General features: G+C 35.2%; 1 protein-coding gene across 6 annotated transcripts in view; it reads left to right on the forward strand.

Annotated features, from left to right (window-relative positions):
- IL1RAP (interleukin 1 receptor accessory protein) overlaps window positions 1-19366 on the forward strand; it is a 216172-nt gene that overhangs the window by 188063 nt on the left and 8743 nt on the right. For 3 of the 6 annotated variants that reach the window (XM_063620541.1, XM_063620543.1, XM_063620542.1), the window contains exons 9-10: window positions 8834-8983; window positions 10274-10417. In XM_063620541.1, coding sequence (XP_063476611.1) covers window positions 8834-8983; window positions 10274-10417 — 294 coding nt within the window. Of the gene's footprint in view, window positions 1-8833; window positions 8984-10273; window positions 10422-11755; window positions 12074-12903; window positions 16108-19366 lie in introns of those variants that run through there. The other 3 variants (XM_063620544.1, XM_063620545.1, XM_063620546.1) reach the window with 2 other exon arrangements.

The raw sequence follows: 19366 nt of genomic DNA on the forward strand, positions 1-19366 counted from the left end.
ATTTTTTCAATGAACATATTTTTATTGATTTTTCTCTGTTGTTTATATATTTTGTTTTATTTACTTTATTCATATACTTATTTTCCTCTTTTTGCATACTTGACACTTCATTTTCTTTTTGTCAGTCATCCTAACATATAAGCTGTATCACTGATTTTTAAGTAATTCTTCTTTTCCAATATAAGTATTCTGAGCTATGTATTTTCCTCACAGGATTATTTTAACTAAATCCAACAAATGTTGAAATGTTGAGTTTTTGTTATTATTAAGTTCAAAATACTTTCTAATTTCTGTCTTCATTTCTTTGTGACCTAAGGGTTATTTTGACATGTGTTACTTAATTTAAACACGCTTGGAATTTTCCAGATCGTTTTACTACATTATATACGAAAATTCATTTGAATTTTAGAGTTGGCTTTATGTTCACTCTTGATAAAGTTATTTGTAACATTTCATACTGTCATTTAAGTATAGCTAATGTAAAAAATTAGGAAAAAAGTCTGGGAGCAGGTGTCTCCATCTTAGAACTACCTGAGAGAACTACATTATGGAGTGGAGAAACATAGGTTTTTGTTCTAGACAGACCTGGGTTCAAGTTCTGGACTCAGTGCTGGCTGTGTATATGAACTGGTACAAGCCTTCCTTTTCTTATCCTTCAGGTTCAATTTCCAGGGTATCTGTGAAAACCGAGGGAATGGGGAATGAGAGCTTTGCCACAGTGCTGCACACTTGATTCTAATTTCTAATCTTTTATTTAATTCTGATGTGTCCAAAGAACATATTTTGCATGATTTTGTTCTTTTTAAGCTTATTGGTACTTAAAAAAAAAGTATTTGCAGACTGCCTATCTTGGTAAATGTTTGATATGCATTTGAAAAAGACACATATTTTGTAGTTTCGAGTGTGGTGTCCAGTAAATGTCAACTAAGAAAATTGGTGTCAGTGTTGTTCATGTCTTCAATATCCTTCTGATTTTTCCAATATACTTTGTTATTCAGTTATTAAAAGAGAGAATGGTGTTGAAATCTTTACATATAATATGGATTTTTCCAATTCTCTCTTCAGTTCTGCCAGTATTTGTCTCATGTATTTTGGAACTGTGATATTTAATACATGCTTATTTAGGATCGACATGTCTTTTGTTCATGAATTGACTCTTAAATTGTGAAATGTCCGTTTTTTTTCTGTTAATACTCTGTGTCTAATATGAATGTAGCCATTCCAGCTTTCTTTTTTTTATTTTTTTAATTTGTTTATTTTTTTGGTAGGGGGACGGAGTCTTGCTCTGTCGCCCAGGCTGGAGTGCAGTGGTGTGATCTCGGCTCACTGCAAGCTTTCTTATAATTCGTGTATGTTTTTTCCATTATTTTATTTTACCTAGCAGCGTCTTTATACTTTTATACTTATACTTTATACTTAATGTATATATCTTATTTACAGCATATTATTGGGTATTGGATCCAATCTGATCATTTCCGCCTTTTAACTTGAATGTTTAATCTATTTTTCTTTAATTATTAATATGACTGCCTTTAAGTTTACCATCTTGCTATTTGTTGTCTACCTGTCTTTATTTTTATCTCCTCTAGACTAGTTGGTATTTTCATTGTATTTTATTTTATCACTTTTTTGAGCTTTTGGCTCTTCCTTTTTGTTTGGGGCTTGTTTTGTTTTGTTTCCTCTGGAGTTTATAATATTTTTCCTAAACTTATCAGTTTATCTTGAATTAATCACTTTACATATTTTATGAGAAACTTACTATGGCATATTTCCATTTCTTCCCTCCCATCCTTTGTGTTGTGCTATCATACATTTTGGTTTTGCATGAATTACAATGTACCACCAGGTATTGTGAAAGTTTGGCTTTAAATAACTGTCTTCTAAGAAGTTAAGAACTGATAATTTTTTAAATTTATTTGCTTATTTTTTATTTCTGACACTATCTATTCTTGCTAACATTTTAATCGGAAGAACTATTTAATGTTTCTGGTACATCTGCTGGTGACAAATTCTCTCAGCTTTGTTTTAATCTGAAAATGTCTTATTTCATTTTAATTTTTATATTTCAAAACTTTACTAAGGAAGTTTTCAAATATATGGAAGATTTTAAGGAATTACACAGTGAGCAGTAATACAACCTACCTAGATTCTACCATTAACATTTTGTTATCTTTGCTTTATCACATGTCTATTCATTCTTCTGCCAGTACATCAATCCATCTTATTTTCTGATACATTTCAAAGTAGATGCAGACATCAGTAAACATTTAAGCTCCTTATCATTATCAATATTTTAATATTTATTTGTAGGTTTCTTTTCTAGGTAAAATTTGTGTAAAGTAACAAATTACATAATTCAAGTGTACCATTTGATAATTTTTGACACACGCATATATATGCATTACCTAATATCCTATTAAGATATAGAATATTACCATCACCAGAGAGTAACATTCTTCCCCTTATCAGTCAATCCTTTCTTCCCCACCTTCCCCACCTCCCCAAACAATACAACTGGTTTTATTTCCTTTTTTAGAATAGTTTTTTTAATATTCTAGAACTCTGTGTATGTGGACCCATACAGAATGCACTATTGTATAACTGTACCTTCACTCAGCAAATGTTCTTGATATTCACCCATGCTGTTGTGTGTATCAGGCATTTGCTCCTTTTGTTTGCCATGGAGTGGTTTTGTTTTGTTTATGTTTTGTTTAAGAATGCAGAATGATTTGTTTATTCATTCTCTGGGTGGTGAACATTTGGTCTGTTACCAGTTTTGGGGTCTTTTGAATAAAGCTTCTGTGAACTTTCTTATCCAAGTTTCGTAATGGACTACCGCTTTTAGTTCTCTGAGATGAATACCTATGAGTGGAATTACTGACTTAGTTCTATTAGAAACTGTTAGACTTTTTTTTTTCCCCAAGTGGCTATATCATTCTATATTCCACCATCAACATATTTACATCTTAAGGATTTGGTGTTGTCAGCCTTCCTCATTTTAGCAATTATAGGTGAATATATGGTGGTATCTTATTGTAGTTTCATTCTTCATTTCCCTGATGTCTCAAAATACTGAGCACTTATTCTTCATGTGCTTATTGGCCATCTGTATGTCTTTTGTGATGTGACTGTTCAAACATTTTGTTCATTTTATAAATAGTTTGTATTTTATTATTGAATCTTAGCAGTTCTTCATCTGTCCTGGATACCAGTCCTTTGTCAGACACATGCTTTGCAAATACTTTTCCCCAGTCTGTTGCAGGACAATTTGTTTTTTCGTGGTGTATTTTAATGAGCAGAGGTTCTGATTTTTTATGAGATGTGCTTTACTAACTTCTTCTTTAATGATTATTAATTTCTGTGTTCATACCGATATCCAGTTGTTCCAGCACAATTAATTGGAAAGATTTTTACTTTCTCATTATGTTTCTCTGGTGCCTTTGTCAATATTTTCACAGGATATGTTGAAAGTGTATCCATTTCTTTTCTTTCAGCCCTTTAAGGTATTCCATTGTCTCCTGGCGAATGTTATTTAAAATGCAAACGGGGCAGTTTTTGTTGTTGTTGTTCTTGTTTATTTTTGTGCCCTTTATGTATTTGTTATATGTTTTTCTTTGGCAGATTTTAAGATCACCTTTTCTTTATTGATTTTGAAAATCAAATTATGATAGCCTGTGGTGTCATTTGTGTGTGTGTGTTTCTTACTTAGAGTTTATTAAACTTCTCAGTTCTATGTGTTTATATTTTTCCTTTAATGTGAACAATTTTCAGCCATTTTCTCTTCAAATATGTCTGGCTTTCCCCCTCACTCTTTCTCTTCTTTTAGTGCTCCAGTTAAAATTAGGATAGACCACTTCTATCCAATTAGTAGTGTCCCACAGGTTGCTGGACTTCTCGTTATTTTTATTTCTTCCTTTTTCATCCTTTTCCCCGCTCTGTGTTTGTGTAGTTTCCAATGTATGCTGGCCATTTTCTTTGTGCTGTCTAATCTATTGCATTTTCTTTATTTCAGAATTGTATTTTTCAGCTTTTGAATTTCCATATCTTCATTGAAAGGTCCCTATTGATATTTTTTATTTGCTGTTCACAATGTTCATGGTTTAAAAAAAATTGAACAAATACACGTAGAATACTCATTTTTAGGTCTTTATCTGATAATTCCACCATTTTTGTCAATTTTTATTCTGTTTTGATTAGCTATCTTTTTATTAGCTAATATAGACTTTTTTGCTTTTTTATCTAGCTTTTTAAAAATTATATGCTGGATATTATGGATGTTACAATTTTGAGTTCTGAATTTTGTGAGACAGTGTTACATTTTGTTCTAGCGGGTAATTAAATTACTTGCATAACTGCTTGCTTTTTAAAAAGCATCTTATCTTTGTCAAAGCAGGTCTAAAATAGCCTTTTCTGTAGGGTTAGATTGGACCTACTTCTAAAGCATGTCATACCTGGAGTCTCTAATTAATATTGGGGAGCTAAACAAAATCTCTTCACTCTGAGTGGCCTGTACTCATCTGTCTCACAGCCCTTCATGTGCTCCAAGAGTTGATCTGTTCCTAGCTATTCTTTGCCCAACCTTTTAAAGTGTTCCCCTAAATATGTGTAGCTTTGTATTTGGCTAAAGACTCGAGATAATCCTGTGCAGATTTCTAGAGTTCCATCTCTAAATAGTTCTTTTCTCTATAAATGCAATCTGACTCAACAGCAGCCTTGAACTCTCATTTCTATCTCTTTAGCTCAGTGTGACCACTTTCTCATTTTGGCTTTCCCCTCTCTGTGCCACAGTTTAAAAGGTGCCTTTAATCAAAAAGCCAGAGTGATCGTAACGTTTACCTTTTTTTTTTGTCTTTTCTCTCACAGATCACATTCCTGTCTTACCAGTTGTCCAACTTTTTACAAACTATATTTTAGATATGGAAGGAAGGCTAGTCCAGTACTAGTTACTCCTTTAAGAACAGAAGCTGAAGTCCAAAGTGCACGTGTTTTAACACACTATAATAGCCAAATCAGTAACATCTGCTAGTCAATTTAGTCATAGGTCTCTGGTTTATCATAATTTTAATAAAGCATTCCCTTTGTTTACAACTCAGGAGAATGGTCATTACCACAGTTCCAAAAATTATTCGTCAGTCCCAACAATTTAGCACGGAGTAGCCGTGGGTTCTGTGGCAGGGAACACTTGGAAGTGCAAGCAGCTGGCATTTAGTTGGGACATGCAGTGGATAGCAAGGCTCCAACAGCAATAATAAAGATGGCGGAAATCACTCAGATTTCCTAGGAGAAACGTGATTGTAGAGCAAGAACTCAAAACAGGGAAAATACCAAGAGCTAACCAAGGTGGTTACCTGGAAATTTGGGCTTTGAAGCCAGTTATTTACATTGAACTACAAAAAGGATGGAAAAAATTCTGATTCAAGGAGTAACAACCATCAAGTAGCTAAATTTGGCTACATCCTGAATCAGATGATTAATAAAATCAATGAGAGAAGGAGTTTAGGAGTCCAATTTGGTCATATTGCATCACGTCTTTCTGATAAGAAATTCCTCTTTTTTTTTTTTTTTGAGACGGAGTTTTCGCTCTTGTTGCCCAGGCTGGAGTGCAATGGTGCAATCTCGGCTCACCGCAACCTCCGCCTCCCGGGTTCAAGCGATTCTCCTGCCTCAGCCTCCCGAGTAGCTGGGATTACAGGCATGCGCCACCACACCCAGCTAATTTTGTATTTTCAGTAGAGACGGGGTTTCTCCAGGTTGGTCAGGCTGGTCTCAAACTCCCGACCTCAGGTGATCCACCAGCCTCGGCCTCCCAAAGTGTTGGGATTACAGGCATGAGCCACTGAGCCCGGCCTCTGATAGGAAATTCTTTAGTCTGGCATGGCATCGGAGTGAAATCTTTTTGTCAAAACACCTGAGGGTCCAGCTAGGCAGTCAGCAAATGTAGTCTGAGGGTCACTCTTTCCCTGTAAGCCAGCACTGCTTTACCTGAAAGCCCTGTAGAGAACTTCTTGCATGTGACTTAAGCTATTTAGAAAATCCAGCTAGTAGATTATTTAAGAGTTTGATACGTTAAGTAGCATTAGTGACTCCTTGTTATCAAGATAGCTCTACAAAATACAATCTGTAAATATGACACATGACTGTATGACACAAAACAGAATTAAAGTGCCCCATTAGAAATAAAATGGGCGGTAGTAAAACGAATGGGGCAGAGGGAAATTTATGAGGGTAACTGATCTCTCGGTCATTAAGCAAGCTCTCTATTGGCATTTAAAAAAAAATCCATTTCAGGTACGTGCAGCCAACAGCAACCTCCACCCCCATCACAAAATGTTCAATCAGAGGGAGCCGAATAACTGAGCACATAATGAAAAGAACAGTGGAAATTACCCTATTGTACTGTTAACATAACATACTCAGAAATACCAAGGACACAATGATTTTCATGCCAGCTATCCAAATAGATCTTAGTAAATTTTCCGCAACTGCACTAACATAGCTTCTGGAATTTATGATGGAGTTTTCTTATGTTAAGGTGCCATTATTCATGGAAGGAGTACAAGAGCACCTGATAATAATTTTGCACTGCTAAGTCCCAGGCTATACCTGTGGCAGGATTAATATCCCCAGTTTAGGATAATAAAATCAAAACTCTATGATTTGCCCTTTAATAAGAGAACTTCAGGTTCAGCTCCAGGCTGCTTTCCATTTTCTGCTTTGAATAGATACCTTTTTAAAAAGTGATTTCCTGGATGTGAAGCTGATCTGGCTGCAACGTCCGTCACCCCATTGATCACCAGGGTAGATTCAGCTGATCTGGCTGGCTAGGCAGGTGTCGCCTTCCTCCCTCACTGCTTCACGTGACTCCTTCCTGAAGCAGCGCGCTCAGTGGAAGAGGACGACCATCCTCAATAGAGGGGGACTGGTCTTTTGTCAAGGGTATAAGAGTAGCTGTGCTCCCCTGCTGGAACCTCCAAACAAGCTCTCAAGGTTCATAAACATGATTTTATTTCAACTGTTGTATGATCAATAATTGAGCTTCATCGTGATGGTGTTCAAAGATCCCTGCACTTTGGAGTCAGGGAGCCTCTATAGCAATCCCAGCTTTGAATGAGATTCTTCTAAGCTGTGTCTCAACAAACATTTAACATCTACAATGTTCTAGGCGCTTACAGAAGCCTTCCCTCACCACTTTATGCAGTACACCTCCCTTGCCCCAGTCCCACCCTTCAATCACCTCTATCACATTATCATGGTTTATTTCTCTTATATCACTAATCACTATTTAAAATTAACCAGCTGATTTATTTATTTACATATTTACTGCCCTGAATTAGAATATTAGCCACAAAAGGGCAGAGACCCTTTCCATCTTATTTATCATTGTATCCCCCAGAAGCTTCTGGCAAATGGTAGATGTCAATAAATAATAATCAAATTGGCTAATACACAATTTAAGCCACTCCTGCTTCAGACCCGGTAAATATACCGTTCCTCCTTCAAACACTTAAACTTCATTATCACAAACTAATAAAGCAACTAAATAAAATTGTGAAACATAATTTAGTAATAGACTTCTAAATACCCCAGAAGTGTAGAATCTTATATCTGGAAATGTTCATTGAGATACTCGGCGTTCTAGGGATATCATGGAAGAAAAAGACATAATCTCTACCTGAAAGGCTGTAAAGGTGTAGTTAATGAGAGGGAGGGAACAAGCTGGTCTGTAGACAAATTACAATATAATAAGTAATGCTGTAATCAAATGATAAACAAAGGGAAGAGTAAAAATTTCTACAAGGGAGGGCCAGGTTGCAATAAAAATTTTATTCTAGAAAAGCTTATATAAAATAATGATATTCGAACATAGACTTGGAAACTAAAAAGAGAAAGGACTTCCAGCCAGAAGTCACAGAATGAGAAAAGGGCATCATATTAAATCTTCCTGATGTTTTTGATGAAAAAGCAATGGTAAATGAGAAAGGAAGGAAGGTGGTTAGTAATTTGGTTGTGACAGACCTTGATTATAGGGCTAATGAGTGAAGATCTGGTTTTTAAGTAATGGAGAATTACCTCACTCTATTTCTGATACTTCCAAAGAAACTGCAAAGGTGCCTAAAATATAAAAAATAAGTAGATAATGCAGAAATCTGTTCACAACCAGATATTGCAAGTTCACCTTTAGAATATGTACTGAAGAACTGTGAACATGTGAAATAACGTCCAGAGCCAAGCATATTCAGCATTTGGTGGATGTCCTTTGCTTTTGCACAGTGAAAATAATGTTTCTGAGGCCTATTTCCAAGTAGAAAAGAAAGATAATTAAATTCTTTTCATACTACACTAGACAAGAGAATGAAACTATAGTAGAAAAATATTAAGATTTTTACTCAGATCAGCTGCGTGAACAATTAAAATTCTACCAATACCGTGGACTTCTGCAGGTAGCAATGAGAACTCCATCCCAAGATATGGACCGAGGATGGCATGATAATTTTCAAAAATATTTGTAAGGAGATTTAGGTGTCAAATTGTGACTTGAATTAGATGACCTTCTAAGCCCTTCCTGATGTTATGATTCTGTTTTAATTTATATATCATCAAAGACTATTCAAATAAAAAACACCTTCTATGCCAGGTGCTGGAAACAAAAAGATAAATATAACACGGTCTAGTATTTTAAAATAGTGCTAATCTCTACAATGTTATCTCTGATTGTTCATACATAGGCAGGTGCATAGCTAAGCTGCTTGGCTTATCCAGCTATTTGCCGGGATGATGGGTCACTGTGGTCACCACACAGAAATCAATTCTGTTTCTTTGTTGTTCATTCCAGTGCCAGCTCCAAGATACACAGTGGAACTGGCTTGTGGTTTTGGAGCCACAATCCTGCTAGTGGTGATTCTCATTGTTGTTTACCATGTTTACTGGCTAGAGATGGTCCTATTTTACCGGGCTCATTTTGGAACAGATGAAACCATTTTAGGTAAGTAACAGAAATTTGACATAAACCTCTTCTACTGTCATTTTTAGAGCATATGTTGGAAAAAAAAAAAAACATGTTGATTTGAAAAACCTAGATTAACTGGAAGATTTAAGCAGATTAACTTTAATTTCAGCCCTTGCTATTAAAAATCTTTCCAAAGATTATTATTCTATTTTCTTGGATTAATTAATGAGTCGGTCTAAATTAACACTGTCCAAATAGAAATATAATGCGAGCCACTTACCTACTTAAAATTTCCCAGTGACCACATTAGTAAAAGTAAAAAGAAACAAGTAAAAATAATGAATTGATTAAATATATTTATAATACTATTTTTTAGCATGCAATTAATATTAAAGAGGTAATGAGATATTTTACAGTCTTTTTTTGATACTAAAAATGTTCAAAATGTAAAATGTATCCTGCTTTATCCTTATAACACATCTCAATTCAAACCAGCCACATTTTGAGTGAGCAATAGACCCGTGGCTCATGGCTGCTGTATTGGACAGTGCTGATCCACACTCCTTGTACTCAGATAGTGATCTGTGAACCAGCAGCAACATCACGTGTAGATTATTAGAAGATGAATCTTAGACCTAGCCCCTACTGACTCAGAATCTACCTTTAAACCACATTCCCAAGTGATTCATGTGTATGTTAACATTTAAAAAGCACAGCTCTAGTGCAAATTTGCCTAGTGAAAAGAATAGAGCATTCAAACATACAAATTCATAGGTCCACCCCATAAACATTTTAATTCAGTAGGCTTATGGAAGAAACACGGAATTGATAGTTTTTAATGAGACGTGATTTTTCTAATTAAGCAACTTTGTGAAAGATTGGTCCATTAAATCTAATTATATTTTTAATTTTAGTTCTTTTCAGATATAAATAATTCAGGCAGTTTCACAAAGTTTTGCTCAATTTGTAATTTTAATATATTAATGAGTGATAGGCTTGGACAGGAAGTTGAAATTTTCTGTACAGTATTAATTGCCAGTACCTACGATTTACCTTCTGGCTTTGTTCATTTGCATTGAATGGGACGAACCTCACTCTTTTTCCACTATAAAGCAACCTATAAGATGAGAGTTAAGGATATATCAGATAGCATTCAAAATTATATCTTCAAATAGTCATTTTGCCTGGAGACTTGTTGCAAGTAAAAAATCGCACTGGAGTTTGTCACATAATGAAAATGTCTAATATGCAGAAGTTAGATTGAAGAAAAATGTGATGGTATTGAGAAACTCCTAATTTACATTGTATCTGTATTCCTTTTGCTAGATGGGAAAGAGTATGATATTTATGTATCCTATGCAAGGAATGCTGAAGAAGAAGAATTTGTATTACTGACCCTCCGTGGAGTTTTGGAGAATGAATTTGGATACAAGCTGTGCATCTTTGACCGAGACAGTCTGCCTGGGGGAAGTAGGTATTTCAGATGAGTACAAATGATGCTACCTTGAAAGGCAGAGAGAATCATTAGTTTTGCATTATGGGAGAGAGTCATGGCACAGCATCTTTGGATATTTAATGTCCGATGCTCTTTGATGTAACAGACTCATCTAGAAATAAGACTACATTGGAAGAGGTATACTATTCAACTCAGTTTATGGTATTAAAATATTTTCCCTTGCAATCTTTCAAAGATGCATGTCAGAAAAGCGTGGAGGCACAGTGGATTAGAGCTCTATTAAAGGGCCATAGCTTTAAACATCCTGTTTATTCACATTTAGATTTTTCGGTTTAGGCTAATCTACATTGGGTTGTCTAGAATTGTTTTACAAGACTGAGAATTTTTTTTTAAAGCAGTTTTATTTTGGTTTTAGAAAGACAGAGGTTTACTTGGTTTTACTAAAACTGAGTGGCAGAAGAGCGTGGGTAGAATTTTTCCTTATGTGATTCACTGATAATAATTACAGTATTTTCCTATGGTATTTGCTCTTTTTTTTCCCCCTCACTTTTCTTTTCAAGCAAAATAGTGCTACTCAAATTCCCCTTTTCCTTGGGTCTGTTTCTTCTTCCTGTCAGCTTATTCATTTGAGGGTTACTTTAAAATTTTATAATAGCCAGTGTAACTAGAAGGTTTAAAAAGAAAGGAAATGCTTAAATTCTTGAATGTGTTAAAAGTACAACTCCTATTTAGATCCACACAGTAACACACAAAGTAATTTTTCATTGGTGTCTTTTTAATAAATATATGTTACATTCCCAAACCCACTGTTAAACTTTATCCTGTTGAAATGCTTGTCATATATCTAATCATAAGCAAGACAAACCATTTTATTCCTCTAAAATCCTGTCTACATTCATCATTTAACAGTTTTTTTAAAATATTGCATGGATAATTGAGATAGAGGTGAAATTTTATTCTCATTTTGATTTAGTTGGATCAGTTATTTTATCTTCCCAATCATCATCCAAAAGTCCATGATAAGACATTTCTTTCAGTATAACTTTTCTAGGAAGTTACGACTTAATTATTCAGTTAAAGGATAAATTCCACTCATTTTAATACTTAATTTCCCCAATCATTTATTCACCCATTTATTTGTTCATACAGCCATTCAATAAATACTTATCTACCACGGAACTGGGTAAGACCCTCCAATAGGGGTTGATAATCTTTGAAGAATTCACATTCTACATAATTACTCTTGCATCTTGCTTTTGTTAGTTAGCTTTTGCTTCGTTTTTTATTCTCCCTGCTGCTCTTACCCAATCTTCTTTGACTCTGGGTCTCTTTCCATGCTTACACATGCTCAGCCTCCAGGGCCACTGCGTGGAACACACAGTCATTCCTGGATTCTCCCCCAGGCTGTGCATGCTAGATTTTAATCGCAAGGCTTTCCCTACTGTCTCTGAACCTGTGAAGATTAAGGGGGAAAATGACTTCATAAAGGAATATAGCAAGACATGATATAAGTTTCCACAATTCTAGTAAGTTGCCTAGAGTTGGCAACCATCTGAAGCACAGGTAAAGGACTATGCGATCCTCGGTAAGCAACTGTGAGGAGATGGATTGGTTCCAAGAATTTAGTGACAGGAACTAATCAGGGCCCTTGAAAGCAGAATAAAATTACATTGCATTTCCATTTTTCCTGCTTTTTCTTCTTTTTTCCTTGAAGAAAGCATTTGTCTGTTAGTGCAAGTAGACACATCATCTAGCAGCTGCCGAAACACATAGCTTTATAGTAATGATCGGAGTTTGAGGAGAAAGATCCAGCGATTAATTTAGGCTCCAGGGCAGAAAGAAGTAGAAAGCCCACCCGAGAATGTGTTACCAGCCAAAATGTCATTCAGCTGGCTAGATTTTGTTAAGCTTCTAGTCTAAGGACATAGTGATATTAGAGTCAGAGAGGTATCCAACAATAGAGAGGGACTTTCAGAAGATGAAGGTCCCTACCTTTGTTGTCCTGTCCTAGCAAAAAATAAAATTCTATTATTTTGATTATATAACGTATATCTTTTTGAGTGTCCATTGGTACTAGAGAGTTTATGCATGGTGCATGGGTTTCTTTGGTGAAGAAAGGGCTCATGAGCTGACGTGGCTAGACCGTAAGATGCCACACACTTTGAAGAAACTGCTTTCAGTATAATGTGTCTACTCCTTGTGTCTCAAGTATTGTTTTTGAAGATCCAGGTCACAGCACTACACTACCTTTTGGCATCATGCCTGTTTGGAATTCTTTTTAGAAATATGTGCATATAGTTTCTGTTTTCCCTGAAGACAGTGGTATTTAACAAGAGAGTTTGCAGGTATAAGGATTAAGTTGTTCACATTTTTGCTGGTAAAAAGTTTCACCTCAATTCTTAGGCTGGTAGTCTAAGTTCCCTACATTTGCTCCTCAAGCCCCAATGCTTTTGGGGAGTTTTTGGCCAACACTAATCCCCATGGTTGTTTTCTTTCCCAGTTGTCACAGATGAGACCTTGAGCTTCATTCAGAAAAGCAGACGCCTCCTGGTTGTTCTAAGCCCCAACTACGTGCTCCAGGGAACCCAAGCCCTCCTGGAGCTCAAGGCTGGCCTAGAAAATATGGCCTCCCGGGGCAACATCAACGTCATTTTAGTACAGTACAAAGCTGTGAAGGAAACGAAGGTGAAAGAGCTGAAGAGGGCTAAGACGGTGCTCACGGTCATTAAATGGAAAGGGGAAAAATCCAAGTATCCACAGGGCAGGTTCTGGAAGCAGCTGCAGGTGGCCATGCCAGTGAAGAAAAGTCCCAGGCGGTCTAGCAGTGATGAGCAGGGCCTCTCGTATTCATCTTTGAAAAATGTATGAAAGGAATAATGAAAAGGGTAAAAAGAACAAGGGGTGCTCAAGGAAGAAAGAGTCCCCCCAGTCTTCATTTGCAGTTTATGGTTTCATAGGCAAAAATAATGGTCTAAGCCTCCCGATAGGGATAAATTTAGGGTGACTGTGTGGCTGACTATTCTGCTTCCTCAGGCAATACTGAAGTTTAGAATGATATTATCAACGTTCTGTCACCAGTCTCTGATGCCACTATGTTCTTTGCAGGCAAAGACTTGTTCAATGCGAATTTCCCTTTCTACATTGTCTATCCCTGTTTTTATATGTCTCTATTCTTTTTAAAATCTTAACATATGGAGCAGCCTTTCCTATGAATTTAAATATGCCTTTAAAATAAGTCACTGTTGACAGGGTCATGAGTTTCCGAGTATAGTTTTCTTTTTATCTTATTTTTACTCGTCCGTTGAAAAGATAATCAAGGCCTACATTTTAGCTGAGGATAATGAACTTTTTTCCTCATGTGGCTGTGTAATACATAACCACAGCAAGACTGACATCCACTTAGGATGATACAAAGCAGTGTAACTGAAAATGTTTCTTTTAATTGATGTAAAGGACTTGTCTTCTATACCACCCTTGTCCTCATCTCAGGTAATTTATGAAATATATGTAAACTTGAAGAATATTTCTTAATTTTTGTTTTTGCTCCAGTCAATTCCTGATGATCTGCAGGTCAACCCACATTTTTCATTCCTTCTCCCTATCTGCTTATGTCGCCTTGCTCGTTTAGAGTTTGCAGGAGGCTTCACACTAGGTTCAGTCTGAAAGAAATCTCCTAATGGTGCTATAGAGAGGGAGGTAACAGAAAGACTCTTTTAGGGCATTTTTCTGACTCGTGAAAAGAGCACAGAAAAGGATGTTTGGCAATTTGTCTTTTAAGTCTTAACTTTGCTAATGTGAATACTGGGAAAGTGATTTTTTTCTCACTTGTTTTTGTTGCTCCATTGTAAAGTGTGGAGGTCAGACAGTGGCCTTGAGAGTTGCTTTTGGCATTAATATTCTAAGAGAATTAACTGTATTTCCTGTCACCTATTCACTAGTACAGGAAATATACGTGCTCCAAATAAGTCAGTATGAGAAGTCACTGTCAGTGAAAGTTGTTTTGTTTGTTTTCAGTAATATTTTGCTGTTTTTAAGACTTGGAAAACTAAGTGCAGAGTTTACAGAGTGGTAAATATCTATGTTACATGTAGATTATACATATATATACACACATGTGTATATGAGATATATATCTTATATCTCCACAAACACAAATTATATATATATACATGTCCACATACATACATTACATATATCTGTGTATATAAATCCACATGCACATGAAATATATATATATATATAATTTGTGTGTGTGTATGTGTATGTATATGACTTTCAATAGCTATGGGTACAATATTGAAAACCACTGGAACTCTTGTCCAGTTTTTAAATTATGTTTTTACTTTAATGTTTTTGTGTCAGTGTTTTATGTAAATAATATTTGTTAATTCACAGCTCACAGAATGGTAGTTGTCATAGTTCTTGCCTTCCCTAAGTTTATATAAATAACTTAACTATTGCTACAGTTTATCTAGGTTGCAGTGGAATCTGCTGTACACAGAGCTTCCATGGTCACTGCTAAGCAGTAGCCAGCCATCGGGCATTAATTGATTTCCTACTATATTCCCAGCAGACACATTTAGACACTAAGCTATGTTAACCTCAGCGCTCAACTATTTGAACTGTTGAGTGATAAAGGAAACAAATGTAACTGTAAATGAATCTTGGTATCCTGTGAAACACAATAATTCATAATTTAAGAAAGCCCTTATCCCAGTAACATGAATGTTGATGAACAAATGTAAAATTATATCCTATATTTAAGTGCCCTTCATCACTATTGAAGTTCATAATAAATCATTTCCCTCTATAAGTGTTATTGATTATTTTAAATTGAAAAAAGTTTCACTTGGGTGAAAAAAGTAGAAAAGTAGGTCATTCTTGGATCTACTTTTTTTTAGCCTTCTTAATATTTTTCCTTATTAGAAACCACAATTACTCCCTCTATTAACCCTTCACTTACTAGACCAGAAAAGAGCTTATTCCAGATAAGCTTTGAATATCAATTCTTACATAAGCTTTAGGCAAACAGGGAATAGTCTAGTCACCAAAGGACCATTCTCTTGCCAATGCTGCATTCCTTTTGCACTTTTGGATTCCATATTTATCCCAAATTCTGTTGGGCACCCCTAGAAATGCCTTGATGTTTTTTTCTATTTATATTCCTGCCTTTGGTACTTAATTTTACAAATGCTGTAATATAAAGCATATCAAGGTTAAGTGATATGTATCATTGCAAGAGAATTTATTTCAAGATTTTTTTTTAATGTTCCAGAACATGGCCAATAGAGAACATTTGAGGGAAATGGGAAAACATACTTCTAATTTAGAGAACAAGAACGAACCATGTCTCAAATTTTTAGAAAAAACATAATGGTTTTAAATATATGCTATAGGGACCTTCCATGCCCAGGTTAAGAAAGAACTGTGATATATAGAGTGTCTAATTACAAAATCATATGAAATTTATTTAATTCTCTTCTGTATTGTAACTTAGATGATTCCCAAGGATTCTAATAAAAAATCACTCCATTGTATTGGGAAACAAAAACATCATTCGCTAATTACTTATTTTCTTTCCATAGGTTTTAATATTTTGAGAGTGTCTTTTTTATTTCATTCATGAACTTTTGTATTTTTCATTTTTCATTTGATTTGTAAATTTACTTATGTTAAAAATAAACCATTTATTTTCAGCTTTGAATTTTATTTTGTGCATGTGTTTTATGTCTTCATTTTTACATTTGGTCGTAAATGAAAACAAAGACTTGATTATTGTACTCACAAAGAAATATAATAAGTTACATTAGTGAAGTTTCTTTCTGAGCTAAATCTGAGTAAAATGGGAACTTCTTATCAAGAACATTTTCTTTACATGTAAGTAAAAGTTTCTTAAGTAAAATGAATTGCTCCAGAATACTAGGACATATTTTGTGGGTGTATATGTGTTTATGTGTGTATGTGTGTGTGTGCAGAGAGACAGAAAGACCATCAGAAAGACGGAAAGATACAGAGAGACAGAGAAAAAGGAGAGAAAGATTATTTTAAAGTAAAGGAAAACAAGCTTATTCTTTTTTATTCAACTTGGAACTTAGGTAGTTTACAGGAATCTTTTTCGTCTAATAGGCTTTAATGCAACCACATGGTAGTTGCTTTGGAAATAGATAAAATAAAAATGCCATGACTTTAGTTAATTGATGATCATTTGAATCAAAGATGCACTTCGGTCACAAATTTTGAATAAATCAGTGATGAGTATTTGGAAACATATTTTATTTTCAGTTCATAATACAAGTCCATAGTGACGGGGATGCCTTTTTGCTTTAAATTCCTGGCCGGGCACAGTGGCTCACGCTGTAATCCCAGCACTTTGGGAGGCTAAAGCGAATGGATCAAGAAGTCAGGAGATCGAGACCATCCTGGCCAAACATGGTGAAACTCTGCCTCTACTAAAATACCAAAAATTAGCTGGGCATGGTGGTGCACACCTGTAGTCCCAGCTACTCGGGAGGCTAAGGCAGGGGAATCGCTTGAACCCGGGAGGCGGAGATTGCAGTGAGCTGCGATTGCACCACTGGACTCCAGCCTGGCGACAGAGCGAGACTTCAGAAAAAAAAAAAAAAAATCCTATTTGTTCATTTTACTGAGCCCCATAACATGCTCAGAATTGGTTAGCTTAGTAAAAGTTCTTCTACTGAAGAATTAATTTTCCTCTTGCAAACCAGCCCCAAAAGTGTAGGCTTAGGATCAACGGATCGAAGTTACAAGGCAACAGATTTCTGCTCAGTTAGAAAATAGCTGTAAAGCAGAGTTCAACATTAATATAATTCACTATCTTTGGAAATACTAGGTCTGCCATTACCAGAGGTATATAAGTGGTTATTTGATAGATTTTCATTGATATTTTGTATATGAGTTTTTTGCATTGGATAAGTGGTTTTGAGTCTGAAGTTGTTTCCAACCCTGAACATATTAAGTGACCTACTAGAACATACTGGTGACTCTTTGGAAGATTCAGCTTCAGCATTTTGCATATGATCCAACTGGCTGTGATTAACCTTCCTTAAACTCTCAAGGTATTTTTTTCCATTATATACTGATGTCACTAGCTCTTTAATGCAAGTAAATGCACAGTATGGTATGAGAGACGCATTTAGCAACTAGTCTATCTTATTTCTGTTTCTACCCAAGGAATATAAAGTAACCTTAGTAATGAGTTAGGAGATAGAGTGTTTTAGTGGTAATTTTAATCTACATCTATTTAAAACTGAATAGACAGAACTTTTACACCCTATTACTCTTATACATCCACATATTAAGATGATATTTTAAAGTTAGCATTAATAATTGATACAGATTCAATAAACATTAGTCCATATATTATTTTACTATTGTGTTCACTAGACATTGAGCAACAATAATTTAATCAAAGTGATTTATGCAATGTGTACTGTGTGCTAGAAATTTATATGTAGGCATCTAATTTGTTTATCAGCCCTACGAGTTTACTTTATCATATGCATTTTATAGATGGATGAACTAGGACTCAAAAGATATTATGATAAAAATAGAGATAAATGGAGAAAGCAATATTTGAAACCACATCCATCTTCCAAGTTAAATATTTCTTTTTTTCTATACTTCAAGTTTTAATAGAGAAAATGAAAAAGACAGAGGTTTGCTGCTCTTTTATCTACTAATAACTCATCCAGAGGAGAAAAAAAAATTACCATCCTAGTTTTCTTCTAAGTGAACTCCATGGAAATTATGACTTTTACAGGCAAGAGTATTCTTGAGTATTGAAGAGTTCTCAGTCATACAACATGACTTCAAAGCCAATTTAGTACCACACAAGAAAACTAATCTCATTATTATATGGCCATACCTCATTTTTTGAGCCAAACAGAATAAATGAGCTAAATTACTACTCCTCCAAGTAAACTTCAGCATTAAAAATAATAGCTCCTATCCTCAAATACGAAGTTTTGACAATATAGAAAGTATTTTAAAAATATGCCATAAAGTATGCAACTTCCTTTACAGGATTCAGTGAAGATCCTTCGGTATAGCCCAGGACCTTTCTGAGAAGCATCTTCTACATTTGTTTCTCAATGTCTAAAATTCCACCACTCTTATCTGCATTTAGCATTGTCCTCTTTTAAATCTAAACTTTCTTACTTTCTGGATGGAGTACCAATAATAAGATAAAAGAACAACAGACTCAAAAGACATTTTTTAAGATCTGGAACAGTGTTGTATTTTAAACAACAATATTCCTATTGGCAAAAACATACATTTTCCTAAGGTGACTATTTTGAAGTGAAACATCACATCACACACACACACACACACACACACACACACAATTTGCATGAGTTCTCTTTGTTGACAAGCTAGCCATGTTGCCTTAAGGTTATTTCACATTTCTCAGGAGCCAGGAGAAGCAGTGGTCTTCCCACTTTTGTATTCTCTGATTTATGAGAGGCAGCCTCTTAAGATTCTGAGTAGGACTAGAGGGGACTGAGGAGTTACTAAAACACATGCACATGTGCACACACTCATACACACAGAAGGGTTTTAATGATAAGTGAGAATTTATCTCTTAAGAATGAATGAAACAAAATGTCTCTAAAAACATTTTTGCACTCTTGCTTAAACCAATAAAAAGTTCTCATAACTTGAGCACATGTCTCTCCAATTTCCCTTCAAATTCATGTTAAATCCACTGATTGAAAAAAAAAAAAAAACCAATAATCTGTAAAAAGCACAGCTCCCTTATTCCCTGTCAAGTTCACAATGACCAATGCAAACTTTCAGTCTGTCTTCAAAGGCTGAAAACTCACTCCATTACTGTTTCATCCCTGGACCAAAAGCAGAGGTGTTCACCCTCACAGCGTGACTCTGGCACATGTTTTCAAAGTTATAAATGGCTAGGATTTACAATTCTGAATTTTTTTCCTTCA

The sequence above is a fragment of the Symphalangus syndactylus genome, chromosome 17 (genome assembly GCF_028878055.3).
Source record: "Symphalangus syndactylus isolate Jambi chromosome 17, NHGRI_mSymSyn1-v2.1_pri, whole genome shotgun sequence".
Classification (NCBI taxonomy): domain Eukaryota; kingdom Metazoa; phylum Chordata; class Mammalia; order Primates; family Hylobatidae; genus Symphalangus; species Symphalangus syndactylus.